At 48.7% G+C, this 23,840-nt stretch overlaps 6 protein-coding genes across 6 annotated transcripts; 1 reads left to right on the forward strand and 5 right to left on the reverse strand.

The window, feature by feature from the left end:
- Positions 1–338: 338 nt before the first annotated feature.
- FIBRA_03261 (uncharacterized protein) lies at positions 339–1,808 on the reverse strand (the record flags this gene model as incomplete). Its single annotated transcript, XM_012325106.1, has 1 exon — positions 339–1,808. The coding sequence occupies one exon, from the start codon at positions 1,806–1,808 to the stop codon at positions 339–341; it is 1,470 nt and encodes a 489-aa protein (XP_012180496.1).
- A 514-nt stretch (positions 1,809–2,322) lies between these two features.
- FIBRA_03262 (uncharacterized protein) lies at positions 2,323–4,331 on the reverse strand (the record flags this gene model as incomplete). The annotated part of the gene is made up of 13 exons (XM_012325107.1): positions 2,323–2,428; positions 2,483–2,580; positions 2,634–2,696; positions 2,749–2,829; positions 2,881–3,023; positions 3,075–3,108; positions 3,166–3,343; positions 3,418–3,513; positions 3,573–3,622; positions 3,684–3,761; positions 3,814–3,878; positions 3,935–3,955; positions 4,007–4,331. 13 exons carry the CDS (start codon positions 4,329–4,331, stop codon positions 2,323–2,325), a joined length of 1,338 nt encoding a protein of 445 aa, XP_012180497.1.
- Positions 4,332–8,144: 3,813 nt separating this feature from the next.
- On the forward strand, positions 8,145–13,686 carry FIBRA_03263 (uncharacterized protein; the record flags this gene model as incomplete). Its single annotated transcript, XM_012325108.1, has 17 exons — positions 8,145–8,292; positions 8,344–8,463; positions 8,527–9,138; positions 9,189–9,298; positions 9,348–9,441; positions 9,507–9,574; positions 10,236–10,572; positions 10,635–10,836; positions 10,883–11,362; positions 11,414–11,476; positions 11,526–11,572; positions 11,625–12,009; positions 12,065–12,634; positions 12,686–12,969; positions 13,026–13,144; positions 13,197–13,302; positions 13,361–13,686. 17 exons carry the CDS (start codon positions 8,145–8,147, stop codon positions 13,684–13,686), a joined length of 4,071 nt encoding a protein of 1,356 aa, XP_012180498.1.
- Positions 13,687–14,531: 845 nt separating this feature from the next.
- On the reverse strand, positions 14,532–15,340 carry FIBRA_03264 (uncharacterized protein; the record flags this gene model as incomplete). The annotated part of the gene is made up of 5 exons (XM_012325109.1): positions 14,532–14,549; positions 14,610–14,693; positions 14,744–14,956; positions 15,009–15,260; positions 15,311–15,340. 5 exons carry the CDS (start codon positions 15,338–15,340, stop codon positions 14,532–14,534), a joined length of 597 nt encoding a protein of 198 aa, XP_012180499.1.
- Positions 15,341–17,603: 2,263 nt separating this feature from the next.
- On the reverse strand, positions 17,604–19,705 carry FIBRA_03265 (uncharacterized protein; the record flags this gene model as incomplete). Its single annotated transcript, XM_012325110.1, has 13 exons — positions 17,604–17,709; positions 17,767–17,897; positions 17,947–17,982; positions 18,041–18,370; positions 18,426–18,504; positions 18,564–18,613; positions 18,667–18,760; positions 18,818–18,850; positions 18,904–18,977; positions 19,026–19,116; positions 19,166–19,278; positions 19,329–19,395; positions 19,443–19,705. The coding sequence occupies 13 exons, from the start codon at positions 19,703–19,705 to the stop codon at positions 17,604–17,606; spliced, it is 1,467 nt and encodes a 488-aa protein (XP_012180500.1).
- A 463-nt stretch (positions 19,706–20,168) lies between these two features.
- On the reverse strand, positions 20,169–23,739 carry FIBRA_03266 (uncharacterized protein; the record flags this gene model as incomplete). The annotated part of the gene is made up of 12 exons (XM_012325111.1): positions 20,169–20,242; positions 20,305–20,390; positions 20,440–20,952; positions 21,002–21,100; positions 21,158–21,308; positions 21,357–22,321; positions 22,370–22,548; positions 22,602–22,743; positions 22,805–22,994; positions 23,050–23,142; positions 23,198–23,283; positions 23,366–23,739. 12 exons carry the CDS (start codon positions 23,737–23,739, stop codon positions 20,169–20,171), a joined length of 2,952 nt encoding a protein of 983 aa, XP_012180501.1.
- Positions 23,740–23,840: the final 101 nt, after the last annotated feature.

Genomic DNA, 23,840 nt, shown 5'->3' on the forward strand with positions numbered 1-23,840 from the left:
ACATTCCAAGTACAACATTGGAGTCGGATATTCTCCACGAAAGACATGATGGTGCGAGCCTGCTAAGCGAGGCAAACTACATCTAGCAACTAAACAAGCAAAAAGGTAGTGGTATGAATCTCATATGAAACACGTGAACGACATTTATGAATAGTTAGAACGAACGTCCTAGAGCGGCAACACACGTTATATGATGGATAGATAAGGTGCAACGTGCAGGGCGGGTGGAACACGACTGCAGATGAAAACATACGTCAGTGGTCGGACGGACGGCGAGATCATGCGCAGCGAAATATGGACTTACAGCACTACTGGTACATTTTATTGTCTTCTGAGCTTCAGACATTTGAAGTGGGGGGTAAATCTGGAACCAAGTAGTGCATCGGCCGTGCATCGCCAAAGCTCGTCTTGTGGGTCAGCTGCGGGACGTTGAAGGGCTTGGACGCGAGATCTTCCTTCGAGCGAGACGGCGTCGGACCCCGCATAGGTGTACTCGAGCCGGTGGAGTCCCTGCTGGACTGTGACGGTCGCGAGGGCGCCAGGGAAGCGGTTGCAGCGACGGTGGTGCTAGAGCGGGATGCCCTAGGACCGTCGACAGCACCGAAAGCTGTGGCATCGTAGGCCGGGACAGGTTTACGCGAGGGATTGCGGCGCACACTCGCCGAGGACGTGCGCTGCATGGGCTCCGCCGAAAATGGTGTTACAGGGGTCTGCGGCGTAGCCGGAAAAGTTCTGGACAAGCGAGGAGGCGTGTCTGGTTCACTCCTATCGTCAGGGCGATGCCGCGCAGGAGGGGGGCTGGGCAGGGCCGACACTGCATTCGTGTTGAGCCTCTCCAATGCGACGGCGCGGGCACTGAAGTCTGTAGAGGGCTTGCGACCGCGGCGGAAAGAGCCATTGACGTCGGGACTGGGCAGGCTGCCGTACGGGAGTGAGGGAACGGGTTCGACGTACACCGATCCCCGGGTTGGGCTCACTTTGATCTCTTCGCCGAGAGACTCGATATCTTCTTCTGTCCCTCCTGAATCGTTCCTCTGTTCAGTGTGGCTGGGGCGAGGAGAGGCAACGTTGCCCAGTGAGTCAGCCTGTTCCCTGGTGAGCATCTGCATTCCTGACGCCCGTTTGGCCCCCCTCGGACCGCCATCCATGGTCGAGTCGCGCGATGAGAGCCCGTTCCATTTCCCATCATTCCCACGAGAATCGTACTCTGCGAGTGAACGGCGGCGAGATGGACTGGGGGCTTGCCGGCTGATGCGAAGATAATATAACAGACCTCCGATGACCAAAAGCAAAAAGATGACGCCTCCAATGACACCCCCTACTATGGCACCAGTGTGATTGCTTGAGGAGGATGCCAAAGCTGCTCCAGCCGTCTGAGTAGTGCTAGAGCTAGAAGACGTAGTCGAGGACATAGTAAGGGGAAGTGAGGTAGTGGGCAAAGCTGAACTTGTCACCAGGCTATTTGTCTGCGTTGATGAGGAAGGCGTAGCTGCTGAAGAAGAGGTCGAAGACAAGATAGGTGACGTAGAAGACGCGGGTGTGGACGAGGACGTGGGCGTCAACGAAGACGACGTACTCGTAGTAGACGACGAAGTAATAGATGTAGACGAAGGTAAGGGCCCGAGTGAAGTAGGCGATGCAGACGTCGTGGCCGAAGTACGAGAGATCGACAGGATGCTCAGCGGGAGGTGCGATAACGAGAATGCAGTCGAGTGTGACGACTGATAAATAGAGCCAGGAAGAGTCCCTGAGAGGGGTGCCCTGCGGATTGGGAAGGCAGCACGACCCCTAAATGATCCTGACACCATGATGAAGCCCAAGTCAGCTTAGGATCATTCAGGATGGTGGGGGGCTGTGCACACCGCGGGCCACAGCGAGGGGAAGACGACCGCACGGAGGAAAGCATTGCTCACCTGGATGGTGGCCTTAATGGCCCAGGGGGAAAGCGCGGCCGATGGTGACACGGACCGATATCACTGCACAAGCACCGTGCGCAGGTCACCAGGGATGGGCCGGTCGCACTCCAGCAGCCACGATTCCACAACGAACGCTCGACGAACAGATAACTCCCACGATCTGTATATAGGCGCTCAACCCTGCCTGCCCTGAAGTGATGGCCTTCAATATATCCACATGGCGAACTGTACAAGGTCAACAACACAGTGTTACTTGTTGCAGAACTCAAGAAGGAATGCAGGAACAAGGCAAAGTGGGGATATAAATTAATATGCAGTGGGTGATTCGTATGCTAAATGTAGAACGCGTGGATGAACGAAGCAGCGGGGCGGGGGAGTCGCGAGGTGAGAACAGTGAGCACCCACGTTACCATCCCGCACCTTTCCGCCCCAGATAGTGGGACAACCAGTGATGCCTGACTGATAGTTTGCGGCTATTGGTCGCTAGCCCGACCTTGCGAATTCTTGCTAGCCTATGCGCGAGGCATTAATGATCAACATCACGGGTGCAGAACCTTAAATCGCACCGTCGGAGACCAGTCCAAGAAAACACCAGCGCAATAACGACGGAAAAGACTGACATGATCGCAAAAGCGTATGTATTGTCCTCAATGTGGCTTTTCAACTGGGGAGATATATGAGCGTCGTTCCGACTATGGCAAGATTCTCGCCACTTACATTCATACCGAACATGCCCGCGACGAGGGTTCCAATCCCGATACCCATCGTCCATATGGATACCTACGTCCAAGCGTGAACGTCAATGGCAACCCGCAAAAGCAAAGAGCCCTACCTTGAGGTCAAGCGCAAGTAGGGCATTGCGATTAGAATCTAATACGAGTTCCACAATTTCTTGCGTCGATTGCACATTTGTCTGCGTACAGATCAGCTGCTACCAACTCACCTGAAAAATAAAATACCATACCTGCATATTTTCTGCCTCGTTGACAATCTCCTCTACCTGCTTGGAGAAGGACTCCAAGAGAACTTCCAACTCTTCGTGGTCGTTGAGTTTGTGCACCTCACCCCGCTGTTTGTCACTGAGATACATGGCTGCGAGATCCTCATCTGACATGATAGTGGTAAACAGCTATCTTGCCCGCAGTAGTTTTATCATACCCTGTTCAAGAACCTCTTCTAGTGCTTCCTGCACCTGAACATGGGATCGTAAATCAGATGAACGGCTAGAATGTGCAGACATTTTTCACACCAGCTTAGCTCGATTCTGGAAAGCTGCCAATCGCCTAGAATAATGCAATAGGCGCTTGAAGCGATCATGGTCAATGTCATCTTCAAGCTCAGCGAGAAGTCCCCCAACGAGGTTGCGTATGAAGACCATCTCAGCTTCTAACGCGCTTAGTACTGATAATAAAACAGATTCAAGTGCTCTGTGCAGGCGATAAGCGCCTGAAACTGGTAAGAGGCCGTTCTACATATTCCAAACTACGCAAGATATACTCACCGGAACTCGTACGGTAGTCCGGGCGACTTTACTTTGAGGTTGTGCTGTATATTCGGTTGGTGCAGCCGATAAACGTGCGCGACAATACACTCGCCTCTAAATGATATAGGAAAACAGAATGGAGTCTGGAGTTTGCAGATCCGTATGTGTCGAACAGCACCACTGCGTTGGCTTTGATTAGTGCACGAATGTGCAGGATGTTTACCTAGAATGGGCGATCAGAAAAGCAGGAGGAACAAACGTTCCCGACTGAAATGACTACGTACAAGAATCGCTTCCTTCCGCACGAGAATAGTTGGTACAAGGTTCGGTATCCTGGAATCAATTTTTCGCAGATCACGGGGCTGTCTCCTGACCGCTTAGTAGCGCATGCACCTAGCCACGGGCCTCGCTTACGTTCAAACGGTGTTCTGCACAGAGGTCGGTTTTCCTGAACTGGCCGGAAATTGTTTTCACGTTCCCTGTAGTAATACGATTGGTGAAAACCTTTATGCGCCGCACATTCGACCAGACAAACCGTCAGCATCTAGTATGGTGCCTGTGTCGTGTCAATATTTTGACATGTATATGAAACCACATGAACACGTACATCTAAGCATGAGGTCGGTCGGCTGCCGCCCTCTCATGGCTTTCTCCAGTATGGCGACCTTCGCTGCCTCCTCGTGTCCGTCCGATGGTTCTGTGTCCGTTTCGGTGGGTCGTAGGGTCAGTTTAGGAAGCCACGATAATTGGCGAGTTCCAGGACAAGTCAAGAGTAGTACACATGGCTGTCTGCGAGAAAGCTGCGAAACACCACGGCGGGGAGGTTGAATAAGAACTCCTCCAGAGTCCGCACTTCGAGAATATGCGCGTAGAGAGGCGCGAAACGAGGCCCTTACATGGCTCTCTGCCGCTAGCCACAGCGCCGTATGCATACGCAAGAAATAGAAGCCACCAAGCGATTCCCAAGTCGAGGGATCGAGGTTTCCGAACGACTACCACTGGTCTGCCGTGGATTGATTTCAGTTCTTGAAGATGTAGAAACGAAACGGTGTTAAGCTCGAAGCGCGCGTGTCTCGTTCGCGTCGCGCCCTAGCGGCTTATGTCATGGCCTCGGCACCGCGGGCCGGGTCTACTCCATTGCCGACGAGCCGTCCAAGTTCAGAGTGGCTGCGACTCGGATGGTGGGGCATATTGAAACAAAATGCTCGGCAGTAATGTGAGCATCTCAGGCAATAACTGCTAGTAACAGAGACACCCTATTGGCGACCTTCTATTTGTCGCCGCTACGATCCTGCAACACGCTCATCACAGAAAAAGCGGACATACTCCCAATCTACATCGATAATGAATGGCATTCAGCCACCGGACATCCACGCTGCTCAAGAGGACTGGGACTAGCTATACCTATACTCAAGTATGAGTAACAGGGAGGACATCGTCCCAGTTAAAACTCGGCTCAGAGGTATTCAATGCCGCATGCGATTCCGGCAGCCGCACGTTTTCCTCCAGTAATACTATAGTCACGCGCATGGGGACATGTGATGTGGACTCGTTCCCCGCCCAATGCAGCGGCGAACGCATGTCCTGGACGGCTCATGATATTTAGGCTACCTCGAGAGCTAGACCGGCAGAGATGTCGCTAGTGATCAAGCGCCTCCTTGTTCGGCAAAAATCCCGTCGGTGAGCTATAAGTACCGAAATGTTAGTACCCTCCTCTGTCGCATCTTCTTAGGCTTCTCGATTGACTTCGGATTCGGACAGAGTACATGAGTACCATGCCCGAGACCTGACGTTTTGTCTCCACACCTTCGCCCAAAACCATGCACGAGATTGGCAGACTTATGCAGGCTGCGGCTGCACTATCTCACCTTCTACGGGCCATTGAGGTCCCTCACGCATTCTACGGAAGTATGTTGACTGCAGTCCTGTCCAGTGCCTCTCATGCCGATGTGGGTCTCGTCCTGAGCAATCGCGCGTGATTTTGCTGATCTATTGTAGGAGATTTTCTGCATAGTTGATGGAGGTGCTACTCACCCATTTCGTCGAGTACGACAGGCCTGCGCGGGGAGCGAAGATTTCAAAACAGTGGTTTCTCCATGGACTAGTAGGTGGATAACTCTGATTTACTGCAATACCGCAGCATATATTGATTGAGCAACAGATTACATGCCACATACCATCGATTTATCCCAGCTATCGACGTAAGTGTAACTCAAAATGCCTCGAGACGATATTGCTGAACAGTCAGGACCACAGATCGAGATCTTACCGGCGGGAGAAGAGGGTCCACGTCGCCTTGATTCAACGACCGTCATGACTATCAGGACAGTCCCGTTTCTGACAATTTCAGAATTCATTAGAGCAAAATTAAAAGCTTGGACAATGTAAGCCGTCTCGCCTGTCGTTAGATCTGCTCCATGTACCAATTTCTTTCGCAGTCGACGAGTAGAGCACGACGCGCACGACATCGCATTTGCTATCAACCGCTATTGGAACAGAGTAGATTTCAACCGAATCCCAGAGCAAGAGATGAATGAGTTCGTAATTCAGCACCGAGCCGCAGAATCTGGCTGGATAGAACTCAAGCGAAAATATGGGATGTGAGTCATTCCAACAGAGCCTGCCCCTGGGAAGGTCCCGTAACAGAGTTGGCATCGCCCTACTCTTCTATTAGGTCATAATCCACGCTTCGAATCGTGGTAGACTACCGAAGTCGAAAAGCGCCGCGTTGGAGCCATGGCGCAAGGGAGGCTAGAAGAATTCTGCAGATTATGTGGACGCTTTTGCAGTGTGTATCAAACAACTTCATACATCATCATCATCAGTAACACCTCCAGGGTGCCGGGTGATCGACCACAACAAGTCGAGGTCATTCAAGATAAACGTCCCGTACTTGAAAGCGTACCCCATTTCGCATGAAGTAGGTTGCTTCCAGAAGCGACTAGAGGGTTCTCGGCCAGCATATTGCTAGCTAGATGTTCCTGTGCAGCGAGAGCTCTAGACGCTAATTGAGTCTGAGCACAATCACGCGATATGTAAGTGTATCAGGATGTTCCGGATGAAGAAAGATACTACCAACACCCACAGAACTTTACGTGGAGCGCCTATGTTGGCCGGGAGGCGATCTATGGGCGTATCAAGTAAGGGGTATCCGGACAGGATGGATCATATATGAGTGACCTGGTGACCTCGAATTCTCCCACCCACGCGCTTCTGACAAATTAGACGTTGCGATGAGTTTGACTCTATCGGTGAGCCCATCTCGCTGGGTGCATCAGATAAGAGGTGGTGGAGCGATTAAAACTTGCCTCATGGCAACGGAAGATGACTTGATTTGAAAGCTTGAGTACTTATCCGCAACCTCGCATCAGGATTTCCAGAAGCGAACGGCATAAGGGCGAAAACATACGTGAAATTTTTTGCTTCGCTTCAATGCAATTATATTTTCTGTACATCCTGGAGCTACTATCATTGCACCAGTAATGCAACTTTTTTAGTATCTGGGCTTCCTATAGCGTAAATCTTATTGGAATGTCTCGGAGTTTTTACCAGTCGATGCAGAATGTTTGAAAGTACATACATGAATTTTGTAGGCTCAGTATGGCAAGAATTGAACAATACCGAGAGCAAAATAAATTGCAGCAGTAGTGCAATTTTTCTCCGAGGCATGTCACGTCAACCGTCACAATGCCGCGCATGCCGTTTTCTTTGTCCGCCCGGCGTTCAGTCCCAGTGAGAATCGACATGAATTAAAATGAGAAACTGTGTCACTCAATGAGAAAAAATGAGATAAGCCGAATCAGCACAAATTACCTAATTCAGCTTTCTTCACGCGTTTTCAACGCGATTCGTTGAGTGACCCAATTTCTCGATTTAATTAGTGTCACTTTCCACTGGGAACGTTCAGCGGCTGGACTGCGAAGCTATGCGAAGTACGCCACCACTACCATCAGCCAAGTCAAGATTCACGAGGCCGATTGTGGCTAAATGTCACAGATTTGAGTCACTACCATTTGACACAGGATTTAGGAGGGGTTTGCTGTGCAGATTATTCTGGAGAAAGTAGAATAAAGGTGTGCATGTTCATTACATGGCCATGGTGAGTTATTGTGTCAATCAGACATGGCAATCACCCACTCAAGGCCACTCTTGGTTGAGATGTAGTCTACACTTGTGAGGCATTCAAGTTGCTCTTGTATTTTTCATTTGTATGATAACTACACAATAGTCATCATACTTGTATTTTGTACACTACATGATTTATTGAATTTTTTAGAGGGGGAGGAGCAGCTGTAAGTTCAGTAATTGCACTACTGTTGTGATTGCATTGCTGGTGCAATGATAGTAGCTACACCTTCTGATGTAAGTGTTCACTCACAATATCCAAAGCACACATGGAAGTGTATTACCTTGGGACTGCAAACTTTGCATTTGAGGTATGTTTGCCCACTTCAGTAGGTTTATTCTTCTGCTCTGATTCACTGCAATGGCCTTACTGGCTGGCAGGCCCACTGGTGAGTTTGAGAGAAGTCACAGTGACTCAGTGGTAGATCTATCTAATCAGCATGACCATGACAAACAGAGGATCATAACGATAGTCACACCACGATACTGATTCTGAAGACCGTCACGCTCATTCATGGAGATGTGATCACGTGGAGTACGCGTACTCTTCGACAGGGCCCGTACGATCCTAAGACAGACCTCACCGCATTCGTACTTGTAAATCGTTTTATTCACCAATCATGCCCGTCGCCGTACAAGCTTCAGGACACCCCGGAGGCATACGGGCCTACTATCAGGCGAAGATAGAGTCTGCGGAGCTGGACATCAACCAGAAGACACAGAACCTACGACGGTTAGAGGCGCAACGGAACGCGCTCAACGCTCGAGGTATGTTGTCCTGTTAGCGTCATACAACTTTTTCTCACATGGGGAATTAAGTTCGGCTTCTGCGCGAGGAGCTTCAGCTCCTGCATGAGCCAGGTAGTTATGTGGGCGAGGTGGTCAAGGTTATGGGAAAGAACAAAGTCCTCGTAAAAGTGCAGCCCGAGGGCAAATACAGTAAGCTCTTTTTCGTTTTTTCACATGCTGCATTCTTCCGTGTATAAATTTCTCCTTTTATAGTTGTTGACTTTGATTCTGAGATCGACGTCGCCTCACTGAAGGCGACTCTGCGCGTTGCTCTTCGCTCGGATTCCTATACCATTCACAAGATTCTCCCTAACAAGGTCGACCCTCTCGTATCTCTCATGATGGTGGAGAAGGTTCCCGACAGCACATACGAGATGGTTGGCGGTCTCGACAAACAAATCAAGGAAATTAAAGAAGTCATCGAGCTGCCTGTAAAGCACCCAGAGCTCTTCGAGTCGCTCGGTATTGCACAACCAAAAGGTGTATTGCTATATGGACCCCCAGGAACGGGGAAGACATTGCTTGCACGTGCTGTGGCACATCACACAGACTGCAAGTTCATTCGAGTGTCGGGTTCGGAACTTGTGCAGAAGTATATTGGTGAGGGTAGTCGCATGGTTCGGGAGCTTTTCGTGATGGCAAGAGAACACGCGCCGAGTATCATATTCATGGATGAGATTGATTCCATCGGCAGTTCAAGAGGGGAAAGTGGCTCTGGTGGTGGTGATTCCGAGGTGCAGCGGACGATGCTAGAGCTTCTCAACCAACTCGACGGTTTTGAACCGACGAAGAACATTAAAGTCATCATGGCAACAAACCGCATAGGTTTGTGACGAATTTCGCTATACTATCGACATTCTCACCCCCTCGATCAGACATTCTGGATTCCGCGCTACTCCGACCGGGTCGCATCGATCGAAAGATTGAATTCCCTCCGCCGGGTCCAGAGGCCAGAGTCGCCATTTTAAGAATTCATTCTCGCAAGGTACGCATCATTAGCCCCTTCATTACTGTTCTAGCTCAATGCCACTTAGATGTCGTTGCAACGGGGAATCAATCTACGCGCTCTTGCAGAGAAGATGGGTCAGTGTTCGGGCGCGGAGGTTCGTGGTATTTGCACCGAAGCCGGTATGTTTAAGCAATGTTCATTTATTTGATGGCTGTAATTCATGATATATATACGCTGCTTGTAGGGATGTATGCGCTGCGAGAACGGCGACAGCACGTTACACAGGAGGATTTCGAGTTTGCTGTCGCGAAGGTCGGTTTACTTAATCTTCTCTACCTGCCTGTTGCAGCCAACACGCTTGATTCGACAGGTATTGAAGAAGAATCAGGAAGGAAACACTTCAGTCAACAAACTGTTCTCTTGAGTCGCCCACATCCTTTCAGTATTTAGTATCAGAGATTCTGCCAAGCTCGCGAGTCTAGAGAGGAATTGTTTCAAGTATCTCATCCGGCTTCGCCTGTGAGGCCTTGCATTCACTTGAGTTGCTTGATACCATGCGTCCGCTCTTGCTCGTGGAGATTGCCAAAATCATCTGTAACTTGCTTTGTTCGGCTCGTCTCATTTTCGTAACGGTCGTACCCTGAGGCTGGTAGATGGTGTTGGACCTTGTATTCTCGTTGTATGCGATGGCCAGATCCTACAACGTACATTCGATGCGTGGCCGATAGAGAATTTTGGTCCGCACGAACCATGCGAGCTAATCCCCCCCCCTTCCACTGGAAATTTGGTAAAATTTCCTTGCTTGCCGTGTTTGGGCATTCGCACGCAACGAGGCTCGGATCTGGTAGAGACGTGCAACGTGCCCATCCGGCGCTCTAATTTTGCATTAAAAGCAAATCAGTCGTCTTCACAGGTAGGGTTTGACCTTTGTCTCTAGTCTTCATCATGGTCGTCGTCTGTTCATCTCTCCTAGCAACTGGCTCCTGCACGCTCGAAGGATGCCAATGCAATCACGACGTACACATTTGCAGGCCATGTGGCGTGGTCTGTTACAGCATCCGTGTTTATCAAGCTCATCTCTCAGGGCAGCGACATCGAGGTGTTCAATCTGGTCGCGGCACACTCCTTCACTGTTCTGTTTGCGTTATCAACCTGTCTGCACATGATTGGGAACCCCATATTCGGGGCCAGCGCCACAGCAGGAAAGCGATACAAGGGGGCATTCCCGCCGAAGTTGAGCCTGAAGAGGCAGTTACAAGGCCTGGCGGTGTTATGTGTAACAGTTGTCATATCGGTGTTCCGAAGGCAAAGTGGGCAGCTCACCAAAGCTCTCGTTCTCATCTGAAAAAGTTGCTTTTCGCGAACTATGAAGCCGCATTTGACGAGGCTGAGAAGGACAAACATGGTGTTGTCGTCTCGCATGGTCAGGAAGGTATAGATTTCGGCATTGTGGAGGTTCCAAATGCGGAACGGGGGGTGGACATACTATTGGATATCAGGAACACGGTGCCACTCTCGAAAATCAGGCTTGTTGAGGCTAAGCTGTCTTCACAGCCTCGCCGTGGGGTATCTCCGTGAGCGAACTTAGTATACAGATGATATTTGGCTCACTTCTCCCAGTTTCTCAGCAACTCTTGACATCAACCGGGACGTGGTGTCTGGACGCGTGATTCATGTCTGCGTCACGTTCCGGCACAACAATCGAGGGCGTTACCAGAATCGCATTGAGCTCGTGTTTGAAGATATAAACCTTCAGCAGCTTTTCGTCATTGTTCGCTCAATTACTGCTATTGTCGGTAGTCAAGCCGATTACGATAAGCTGAAGCCTACGGCTCCATATGTTCCGCGGAAGCGGACAGCTAGAAATCAAGAAAAGGAAATCATACCAGGAGTACCACCACCTGCTCTCAAAGCTATTCCATATGTTGTGAAGTTGCCGATAGCAGGGATTCCGCCAAGGATTGTCACCGCACTCACGCAAAAGTCGCTATCTCAAATCGTCAATTTCTTTCGAAATTCTATTCTACCGCTTACACTGGACAGTTCGACGCATGGCCGGCATTTCAAAACTCTCCTGTGGGTAGAAGAGCATCGCATGGAGTAAACGGATAACTTCATTGTTTATGCAAACTTATGAGCTCACGATCATAGACATGACTTACAGGTATATGATATCCTTGACGCGAGCCTAACTCGCCACAATCAATACTATTAGTAAGCGCATGGTTCCTCGTATACTGAATCTCACTGATACATGACTTAGTCTTACTGTCCCGGGATTAGCGGAGAAGCGCCCGAGCGTCTTAACGGGTGCGTGTTAGAAATTTTAGTGATGAGAGTTTTAGAACTTACATGCCTCAAGGCGATATAATTCTGGTGCAGCCGCATGGGGCCGATCGAGGCCGATGGTTTGAAGGACATGTGCATGTTGTGCGCAAAGAAGAGGTTGGACTTTGCTTCCACGGATCATTTAGTTACAAAACTGGCCAGCTATACAGTGTCCGTTTCAGACTAAACAGAATCCCCTTACGGCGTCAGCACCAGGCGTTAGACACTGCATATACTCCGGACAGATTGCTCTTCCCTACTCAGGAACATCTTGCGTTGATGATGGCGCCCGTATCCTCTGAAGATGTCCGCCCATTCATTCTTAATCGACTCATTCTAACAAACCTGGCTCAACTGGAAGCGGTTACTTCAATTACCCATTTGGCTCCGGGATCTCCGCCGTTCGTAGTTTTTGGTCCGTGAGTACTTTGATCAGGTGGTTCATGCCTGAAAAGCCCTGATTATTCCTATCAGGCCAGGTACTGGAAAGACGATTACGATTGTGGAAGGAATTCGACAGCTATTGCGTACAAATCCACGAGCTCGCATTTTGGCTTGCGCACCCAGCAATAGCGCTGCGGACCTCATCGCCACTCGTCTTGGCTCATTGAGCCCTGTCGAGATGTTCAGATTCTATGCGCCGTGCAGGTATGAGAATCAGATTCCGGACTCACTCCTCCCTTATACGTATAAATCGACAACATCGTCGCACTTCTCGGTACCTCCACTCGCAGTCCTGAAACGATACCGTGTCATTGTGTCCACATGCGTTTCTGCTTCATTCGCGCACGGAATCGGAATGCCTCGCGGTCACTTCACCCATGTATTTGTCGATGAAGCAGGCCAGGCCACCGAACCCGAAGTGATGATAGCGTTGAGGACCATGGCTGACCATCAGACTAACGTTGTATTGTCTGGAGATCCGAAGCAATTGGGTCCAATCATTCGCTCAACCGTTGCAAGAGAATTGGGGTTCGAAACCAGCTTCATAGAACGACTCATGGAGCGAGAAGCCTATGACACGCTAACATATCATGGTATCTCGTGAGCTGTCTAGACATGCGCGCCTTCGCCTGGTCTGAAGTCAGATTGTAGGGTCGTCAAACTTGTCCAAAATTTCAGATCGCATCGCGCCATCTTATCCTTCCCCAACGAAAAATTTTACCGGAATGAGCTGCGCCCATGTGGTACCCCGAACGTCATCAATTTCTTCTTAGGATCTCCCATTCTTGTGAATAAAAAATTCCCCATCGTCGTTCATGCTATATCTGGTAAAGATGATCGCGAGGCATCATCGCCCTCCTTTTTCAATGCCGATGAAGCCATCCAAGTAAAGGCTTATGTAGAAGCCCTCCGCTCCGATCGACGATTCCGTATCAGTGCGTCGAAGGCATTGTTAGTTTTGGTCATTACAGAGCTGATATACGTGTTCTAGCTGATGACGATATTGGAATTATTGCACCCTACCATGCACAATGCCAGAAAATTCGAGCGGTGCTAAGGGGAGTCGCGGATGGAATTAAGGTAGGAAGCGTCGAAGAATTCCAAGGACAGGTGGGTAGATAATGCGGTTGCAAATACGTTTTTATTTATGTTCACCCTGCAGGAACGGCTTGTGATTATTATCTCGACCGTCCGCTCCACTCAAGAATTTGTCGAGTACGACCTCAAGCACACGCTTGGATTTGTTGCCAGTCCTCGCAGATTCAATGGTAACTACACGCTGTCACTTCATTAGGTCTCCATTGAGTTAATTCTAACTTTCCGTAGTCGCTGTCACCCGTGCCAAGGCCCTTCTTATCGTCGTCGGTGATCCTGAGGTACTCGCGCTGGACCCGCTTTGGCGCTCCTTCCTCAACTACATCTACGATAATGGAGGGTGGACTGGTAATGAGCCCACGTGGGACACAAACGCCGCCGTAAGTATCAACGGGGGGTATGATCACGAACGTCAAGACTCGGCGCTGGGCGACATGAATGAGTTCGCCCGTCGGATGGAGCTGCTTACAATCAGCGGAATTTCGAATACCGTTCCAGATGACGGAGATGACGATGTGGATATCAATGTCGACAGACCTTGGAGGGAAGTTGAGTAGTCGTCTCAGTTGGGCTGAAGATTTCTTGTTTCACAAGCCTAGAGTTTTGACTGCGATGTACGATACTGAGGCAATTGTTATGCTGTAGTGGACCCAATACGTGATGTGGACGAAGGGATATGAGTATGTTTATGCCTGCGTCAGGTATAGCAGTGCTTCAATATAAAGCCGTCCAGTTCGGTCGCTCTTAAACATCCGTAATCTTAAGTTACAAACTCCATTTTTCGTCTCTATCGCTATTATTAGAGCACGCAGGCGTTGCTATTTATTGACATCATCGATGATCGATGATCCTTGGGCTTTTCCCTCGACCTCATGTCGCAGACTTCTTGACTAGAGCTATCTTGGAGGTTGCTGATGAGGGGAGGAACCCCGGTCAAGCCGCTGTGGTAGAAAATGCGGCGATGATCAGGTTTGCGTAGCGCGTGGGGGTGGGCGTCGGAGATGAGGAGGTTAATGAACAATGTTTCGAAGAGTATGATATGAATGCGGTTCAAACAGTTAGATTTGATACGAGCTTTTCTCGGATCCTGGGTAAAAAGACGGGAGTTGATATCGGCGCCATAAGTTAACAAGCAAACATGCTTGTGAATTGCAGATGCCATTAACGGCAGTGCGAAATCTTGACAATCACAGTGATGTTCCGTTTCATCAGTGATGTGCAGTGCCGGCGGACTAAGGCTAGTACCATTGATTCATGGAGGCAAACAAGAAGATCTTATTAGGTTACACTTGTTCGATGACTGCAACAAGCTGATGAATCAATAATGATACTAAGTTTGGACGAGATGTTTATGGGTATCATCAACATGTGCAAGGTGCACTAGATTCCATTAATGAAGAGTTTAGACGGTAAGGTAATTCTGCGAAAGCACATCGTTTAGAAATGATTCAACGGTAATATTGTCGCCTAAACAACTGACCGAAGCCATCTTGGGACTAAAGTCGACCGTATCGTGCTTGAATTTGCCATCCACTGATGGCGTCAGGTCAAGCATCATCATAGCCTGAATCGTACTATGAGCATTGTGGTGAATAATATATCAATTTTCCTAACCTGTGAAGGAGGGTAGTCTTCAGCAGCGCCTACTGTTCCGCGCACAGGAATAGTGGAAATGCTTCGTCTACTAGGCGATACTCCCTGCCATGGCTCTTCCGACCCTTTCACAAATTCCCTTGAGTTCAAGTTAGCGAGTAGAACGCTCACGTATAGCGAGCAGAGAGGAAATTCGAAAATGGTGTAGTACAATTGCTCTTGATACGCAGCCATCTGCGGATACAATTAAAAAAATTCCAGAAAAGCACGACAAGACAAAGCTCACAAGGCAAAAGTCAGCAGTAGCAACAATGGCGGTCCATATTCCTGTGCTGACGGTCAATGAGATGAGACGGAAATACATCTTTCTTGAGCTGCCAACCGACGGTGTTAGTTTAATTGCCAAGCTTCCAAAGTAGAACAATGGCGTGTACCTGGGTATCTTAGGTATACCCTGCTTCATGAGATAGTATGACATTATAACCGCAATGAGGATGTCGATGACTGCGCTGCATGCCCGCAGGGATGTATTCAGAGCCTGTCAAAGTCTTAGAGTGTTGATAGCACGAAGCGCCTCCAACTACTTACCATTATAGGATGCGAGTACACTTCAGCCATTGTGAAATTTCTATTCCTATAGACAAAAATATCTGCGACGTGATCAGGGCCACGGAATATACACATACAAGAGAATATTGAAAGCTTCACACAGAATTGTATCAATTACATAGTGTTTTGACGGTGATATTTATTGCACGTACGAATGGACTGTACTATGAACGGTGAATCAGTCTCAGATAATTATATTCTGGGTAGTGTGCACTCACTTATTTGATACAGAGACGCAGATGCCTAGTTCGCGTTGTTACAAGATGTGGTACGCATATTGGAGAAATATCTTACAATTATGGCCGGAAAGAGCCACTTCCTGCCACTAACTAGATATATAGTTAAGTAGCCATATGGAGAGGCTGAAAAAAATCAAAGCTCACATAGATAAATACGATATAGGTAAAAGGATTGAACGCCCACGGCGACGATACCCTGTATTTCCGTTCTAGACGTCAGGAAAGGGATACAACCTAAATACTGAAGACAACTAACAGATATCCAGATGTGTTGCTACATTCGTTGATTCAAAAGCTTTAGTAAGCAAAGAAGCTGGGATAACGAATTAGACCAACTATGATCCCCCTGCGTTGACTAGATCAGCAGGCAGATTTACTTGTCGCATGGCGGAAAAAACGCACACTGGCACCTCAGACAGTGCTTCCGCCACTCCCCATTTCGAAATTAAGACGGGCCACACTGCGTGTACTGGTACTATGTCATCTCAATCATAAGCAGAAATGAATATCACGAACAAGATTCTAGAAGTAAAATCTGGTTTACTGTATCCACAGTCCTGCACAGGTGTCACGATGAGAGGTGCAAAATGTCTTAAGCCACTTACCAGAGGAAGGCCACCTACAAACATGATTGACGAGTAGATATTAGCAACTTGTCTGTCGGGCGAGTGAATGACTAACGAGAATTTTCTGCCCAAGACGATCAGATCCATATCTGTTAGAAAATTGGATCATAAATGTTAGGTTAGGTTCGCTCGAACAGATTTTACCTGTAGAAATATAGAAACCTGAACAAATTTCATAATCAGGATTCTATCGAGATGTAAAAAGCATGAAACTTGCCCTTGCAAGGAAGTCATCCCCCATAATGCGCAAGACAAAAAACTTCCTATCAGCATTGGACCATAAGTTCCAGACAGATCAGCCATAGTGAAAGAGCCTGAGGTTGAATCGGTAGGTGGAGTGGGGCGTGCTTGCCCATAGCAACAACCGCTTTTCTATACGAAATCTATAATTCCCAAGAGAAAAAAGACGCTGCACTCGGCGGCCGCACAAGGGTCACTTCTATGTCTGGACCGTGGAAATCTGGAATCCACTGCGCACCCGACTCGGATACCTATTCTGTTGGCTACCAACTGATACGGGTGAGCTGTCAGCTGAGAAGAGCAGGGATTTCTATCAGTGAGAACACTGGTTCTATTCTGTGGCGCATCTGCTCACCTAAATCGGATTCGAAGAAAATTGTACGCTGTCTCACGCTGAGGTTCCGTCGCTAAACGATATGACCAACAAGGGATAGACCCCAACGCTCACACGCTGCAAGACCTTGAGGATGCCGCTCTTGTGGGATAACCGATTGACGAGGATATTGCACTTGAGGTGCAGAAGGGAAGCTCCGTGCGCTTGTAGTGGCTGATGGTTTGATCATCGGAGAGCAGCGATGTGGGCGGACGTGACATAACTTCATGAGACACCTAGTCAAAGGCAACGCATCCAGGGTTTAGGAAGCTGCAGATAAGATATCTTCATGAGCCACGCTATAGGATCTCACGATGTCTGAGTCTCACGGTACCGATGGCCTCTTGGTATTTCGTCGGATTCTTCTCGGCAGCAGAGTGCGGCACTACTCGAACTGTTCGCGAAGAACAGTTAACTAAAAACTGTCGGTCCTCCGTGGTTTGACCGCCCAGCAGAAGGCACCAGCTCATGTGGGGAGAGGTAAAGACCTCTTGCGCACTTCACATACGGTTGCAGCTGGCTACTACCGGCATACATGTGGCGTTTGAAGGCGAGGGGAGCTGGGGTTTAGCTATCAGCAGCTCTATCGGTCATTTTAATGACCAGCACGCAGAGGAGACCCATCATGCCAAGTGTGGGTTCAACATGCACCACTTCGTCCGAGGGAGTGCTATGAGAAATAAGCCGAAGGTGCGAATCAATCACAAGAATATCAATGTGAATCAGGGACGCTTCTAAGCAATGACACATTGGATAGACAAGACGATGATCGTGAGCGATCAACGGTGCTTATGTTAAGTTGAATAAAGCAAGCGATCGTTCATGATCTGGCTGAACATCTGCAAAGCAGCTTCGCCCCGGCTGAGACTTCTGTATCCGTAGGCAGCGACCTCATGGCCACTATTCGCAAGGAATTTAGCGTGAGGAATAGCAGCAGACATGTTGGTGTGAACGTACGCGCCAAAAATACGGACATATGAGAATGTCCCTGCGTTCTTATAGATGCCGGCCGATTCGCCATGCACGGTCCAATTTGTGAACTCCTGTTCGGCATACTCCTTCGTAAACTTGGTTTGCAAATTGTTTACCTAGAGCATATCTTAGAATTCTATCGTTTCCCACGTGTGAGAGACGCACCATTGCTTCCACTCCCATGTAATTTAGGATATAATCCTACATAACTAAGGATATCAAAACAGACGTAACAACTATCTTGACTACTTGTACTCACCGCGTCGCCATCATAAATCACAGTTCGAACATCTGCATCAATGACGGTTTCAAGGAGGGGCCTCGAGTTTCTCATCCAATCGCCGGTTCCCAGGAAGTTTGCGTACACATCGAGATTGGTTTCTTGCCACGGACTCTCCGCACCAATTTGTTTCATGAACGTCGCGTCATTAAGGTAATTGGTAGGATCAGGTGTATAAGGATCAGAATTCTCTGAAAGAACATAGTAGACGTCGTAATTGCCTGATAACGGGCCAAGAATTTTGTTGTTACACCAGGTTTGCGCGTCGGCACATATGGCATCAGAACCATTCCTGTAACAAGCCGTGATCTGTACGCTCCTTTGAATATGGTGTGATTTGTAGCGTAGATATTCCCGTACTTACATTATCCTTACACCCGTAAGGCTGGTTCCAAAACGTGGTCGCCGCGCTCAATTCCACATCTGACACTAGGGGATGGTACCTAACAAGATATCTGGTGAGCAATGGTCCACAGTGTGGAAGACTAGAATGAAACCATACGGATTCGAAACAGCATAACGCATATATCCAGGATATTGCGACAGGGGATCCTGTCAGATTGTCATATTTACATATGATCGGAACTTCAAACGGCCTTGCTCACTGTCAAACCATCCCCCACACCAAGGAATTTCATATTAATGCGCATAGCATTCAATGTTCCGCTAGAAATTTTGGTATTCTGCTGTAGGAAATATCTGAAGAAGAGTCAGGCATATATATATGTAGTAGGCCTTCGAAGAGCTTGAACTTACGCGGCGAATGTAGGACCATAATGACCTCCGTATCTGAGACCACTTAAATTAACAAGTGAAAGCGCGAGCAATAATTTAAGACGCACGACTCTGTCCAGAGAGCAAAATCGCTTTGCTGATATTTGCTAAATTTCGAGTCTGTGAAAAAAATCTGGAGAAACTGGAAACCGGAATTAGAAGGATAGGTACGGTAAATACAGCAGCTCACTGTCCACATGTCCGCAGCGGCCTGTTCCGATGTACGGACATCCAGCTCGCCATGGGAAAATCCAACACCAACGGGTTGATCAATGTACAGCCTGGACAAACCTCAGCTTCTACACGCTGGAGTGTAGCAATGTACTCCACATATTAGATACATTGTTCCAAGAATATGGGTTAGAAACAACGCCACTACTATCACTGACTATGCGGCATGGCCCATGCTCCTGGAATAATCCAATCATGCTGGAGCTTCCGGGCTGCAAATGGTCAATCAGCTGTACATCGAAGATCACGAAGCAGAGCTCACGCCGCCATTCAGCCAGACGGTGAGAGGAGCTTGATCCGGGTTTACACGAGCTTCGAAGAACCAGAACCTGTGTGTGGTGAGAGAAAGATTACGCTAGGCTTTCAGAATACTGACCAAATGCTCTTCTTGTACGCTATGTCCCCATACCCTGACGCCTGATAGACACCAGGTGTAGTCTCGCATACGCCACTGTTCTCAACAACACGCAACTTCCCGGGCGAGGCGGTAATTTGCGAGATCTGTGGTATGGCCTTCCCGATCATAGCCCTATTATGGACAGCCGTCCCTCCCGGCACTCCATCCAAGACCGGCACTTGACCGCCGAGCGCGCGTAAAGCTAGGACAAGCAGCGTAGCCAGTGGGGTAGGGAGAAGCATGTCGAGGTGCGGCTGACGGTGGAAGTACTCTCTGCCAATATGGCGCGCATTGGATTTTTGACTGGTTGCTGTGTATGTAATTGATTATTGATTTGCTGATCTGAATACAACCTTGGTATGTTCAGCAAGGTCGAGACCAAAGGTTAGAAGACACGTACTTGATTTAGTGATCTTCTCTGATGAGCTCTGTTTCGGTGTCCCGGGCTTGATATGAATGAATGATCCCGGGCCTATCATATACCCTTACAAAACAGCTGACCTCTCACTCTCAATGCGTCGTCCATCATCGCAACTCATACTTCACACTTGCTCACTTTCATTGATATCGCGCGAAGCTCTTAGTCTGACTCACACTGTGCCGACCACATAACTGAGAAGGAATCCTGCGATGGTAGAATAGGAACTAGTCCACAAGAAACGACCCAAACACATAAATTAGGCAAAATTACGATCAAAACCTTCACTACTCCTCAATGGTTGCCTTCTTTAACATATCTTGCCAATCAAGAGCAAGCTTTGTTAACGTCTTACTCCGGGCTTATCGGCGCAGTTCATGCGTATCAGTGAGTGTCCCAATTATCAACGAAAAACCAACGTACCGAATACAGTGAGTACATCCTTCAGCAAATCTCGCTTAGATATGCCTAATAATACAGGCGACCAGACTTCATCACGGCCAGGACGCCTTTGATGACCGGTAAGTCAGAAAAGATATGTTTAGTAGGACTGCTCACCAGTATACCGGCCCAAAGAGCTCCTTAACCAATTCCTCGGCCTTTCCTCTGAAGCCTTCGTCTGCAATACGCTTTGCATATAATAAAAGAGCTTGCTTGTACTCTTGTGGACTTTCGAGAGTTTTCGCAGCATGTAGCTTAGTCTCTAGATGCCCAAGAGTCAAAGCAGTGTTCCACCATGTGGGCCGCTGCTTGTCTGCATTTACGTCGTCGCCCGTCATCCTTTCGCTGATGCTACTCTCTAACACACTAATGACTCCACGAGTAGTTGACTGATTGTTGGAGCGTTGTCGACCCTGCCATGCATCCGAACCCTTGGCCCACCAAGAATCGCCGAGCTTGACCCAAGCTGATAACGCAGAGTCCCACGATTGAGCAATACCAGTTGATAGATGGATTATAGGTGCGCCATTAGGGCGGACGGTAGCTGAAAGAATAGTTATATTGGGCGATGATCCAAGAAGGGGCAGCACTGAAGTCGGAGAGAACGTAGCACTTTGCTTTTTCACATTCCTGACGAAAATTGTCAGATGAGTGTCTGACAGTCTACAATCATACATACCAAACATGAAGGACACCTGAAGAAGTCAGCAGCATGAGAGAACTCTTGCACCCGTTCAATATTGAGCATGGCGATCCGATAGTCAATGTGGGCATTAGCCTAGTATCAGTATCTCAGCTCGTGATAGCCACCAACAGAGATGGAAAGACATCGTACCTCCGCCCTGTGTGTGAATAAACATTGACAGACCCATCCTGCATGGCAACAGCGCAGAAGACCGTCGTAGCTGTAATAGCCAAAACAGGTGATGGAAGATAGTCCAGCCACTGAGTTTGTTTCCCACTGACGAAGAGCACCTCGGTAGACCCTGAAAGTGATGTGAATATCAGCTAATGAATAATGGAAAGTCACACACCATCGCCTTCCGCATTGCGTCCTTCAAATACATCCTCACTGCCTTCGACTGTTGCTTTCAAGTATGTCAGGACTGGCGGAACTTGAAGTCTGCCTATCAGGCTCGACTGTTCATTCCACAATCCCAAGCTACTGTTGGCGCTAAATCCGGCGTTTCCTCCAGCGATCTCACGAACAGGCACACTCTCCCGTACACGATCACCACCAAGCGTCCGCGGTTTGCTGTTGACACGATCATCGACTAGATCAGCGGCTTTCCTCTTGCCTTTTCCAAGCGGCATACTCGTATCCAATGAGCTGATGGGCACATCTGTGTTCATGTCTATTGGAGACATGTTGAAGTCCTCATCCTCTACCGGATTCGTAAGGTCGCTTATATTCGCACCAAACGGCCTTGACGGCAAGCCGAATGGCTTAGCACTAGCGAGAGTCGACGCCGAGTGCGATGAAGGATGGCGATGATTGGCTATGGAAGCCGACAAAGGGGCCTCGCCTGAAGTGCGTGCTGTAGACATGCCCACGCTGCCGGAAGCGCTTGCAGCTGCACCTGAATCGGCAGTATCAACGCCCCCATTCGCAGCAGATGGCACTGTAGACCCAAGAGAACCAGTAAACGTTGGCTGTATGCGCTTTTTCGTCTTGCGCTTCGCGACGAGTTTATTGATATGTTCGCCACCACTAGTTCCATTGACAGTAGTGCCGAAGTCTGATTGAGCCTGAGACGCTGCACGGCCTGGAGATGGTGGGGGAGTCATACGAGAACTAGCAGGTTCTTCTGACATGTGTCGGACGGGCAGGTCGTGGGAATAACCCTCCGGCAAAGGAGGAGGAATAAACCCAAACTTTTTGAGGTATTGCTCTTGCGCCGATTTAGGTGCGATGCCTTCGAGTTCTTCTGGATCGAAATTGAAAACGGCCATCGTGCCATCAGATGACACGGCATAGAGGGTCAATCCATCATGAGACCTGTTCACGCGTTAAGAAGCCGAGCTGTAGCCAGAATGAATTACGCACCAGCTCAAATCCATTATTTGTCGATCAAAGACCTCTTTCGCAACAATGAGCGGTCTAGCTGATTTAGTCTGCCATACAGATACCGCCCGGTCATCTGCGCCCAATGCAACAACTGAGCATATGTTGGACGCGATGACTGATAGTGATGGATCTCGAAGGAAGATGTGCGGATTGTAAGCCTACGATAATTCATCAAGAAAGTTGCTTGGGGGCACATGAAAATATAACTCACCGCTACCTCAACTGTATTCTCGTGCCCTACGAGACTGATCTCCGAAGTCCATGTACTTCTTGCAATCACCGCCGCAATGAATACATAACCCTCGTTGTTCGTAGCGTTCGATGCCGTTATATGCGCGCCATCCGGTGACCAGCTGGAAAGTGAAAGAACACATGAACTGCAATGCTATAGACTAGCCGAAAAGGTGATGTTACCTGAGACGTCTGAAGAAAGTTCCCGGAGAGTGATCGAAGGGCTTTCTAACCTCTGCCTCCATTTGCCAGTCCGTTGTTCTCCAAATCCTGACAGACCGGTCGTCAGAGCCAGTAGCAAGAAATTCTCCAACTGGATCCCAGCAAACACCCTTAACAAATCCCTGATGTTGATCAATTCTGTGCAGACGCTCTACAGCGCAAATGACATCAAAATCGACTCGAAAGCGGAACATTTTATCACATACCGAGAGTGTAGCCACACCAAACTAACACCTGGGAATCCAATCCAACCGTTGCAAGGTATCTATCTCCTGGGGACCATCCCACATCTGTGACATCTAAGGTAAAATGAATACAACTGCATATGCTGTCGAACAAAAAGAATGAACATACCGCTATCGTGCCCAGGTAGCCTTTTCAATGGCTTCCAGCCTTCGACATTGACCTCGTCCGATCCCCATACCTTGCCCCTCGCCGTACTGCAGAATTAGACATACCACTTTGAGTATGAACAGTGCCACTCACTACTGCCAGACCAGGGAAACGGCATGAACCACTCACGGATCGAGGTCCCAGATCATGACAATCTGGTCATCACTCCCACTCGCCAACCATTTTCCCGAGTGTGCCCACCGTACCACTAGCACTGGACCCGTGTGCATCATAAGTGTACAGAGAGATTTTGGTGGTCGTCCGGAGACCTCAGAAGCATGATTCAATATTGGTTTCGTACTCCATATTCGCACTTTGGCATCAAGACCGCCGGTGGCAATGCGAGATCCATCAGGATGAACGTGTACCGAAAAAATGGACAGCCGCTTCTCTTGGTCGCCCTTCATAGAAGTATCTGCGCACACCCACATCAGTCCGGTCCCAAAAGGCTGAACAAAGATTTCACCTTTGTGCATCACCCATGCCGGTTTTGTGAATCGCATAGCCGGCAGCTATCTTGAATGTAACAGACACAACGACCAGGAAGCTTGCTGGGCCCGTACTAGATGAAAAATTGTGCTGTAGCAAGGTGCCAATGTACAAC

This window comes from Fibroporia radiculosa, assembly GCF_000313525.1.
Source record: "Fibroporia radiculosa TFFH 294 genomic supercontigs, scaffold1819, whole genome shotgun sequence".
NCBI classification, from domain to species: Eukaryota; Fungi; Basidiomycota; class Agaricomycetes; order Polyporales; family Fibroporiaceae; genus Fibroporia; species Fibroporia radiculosa.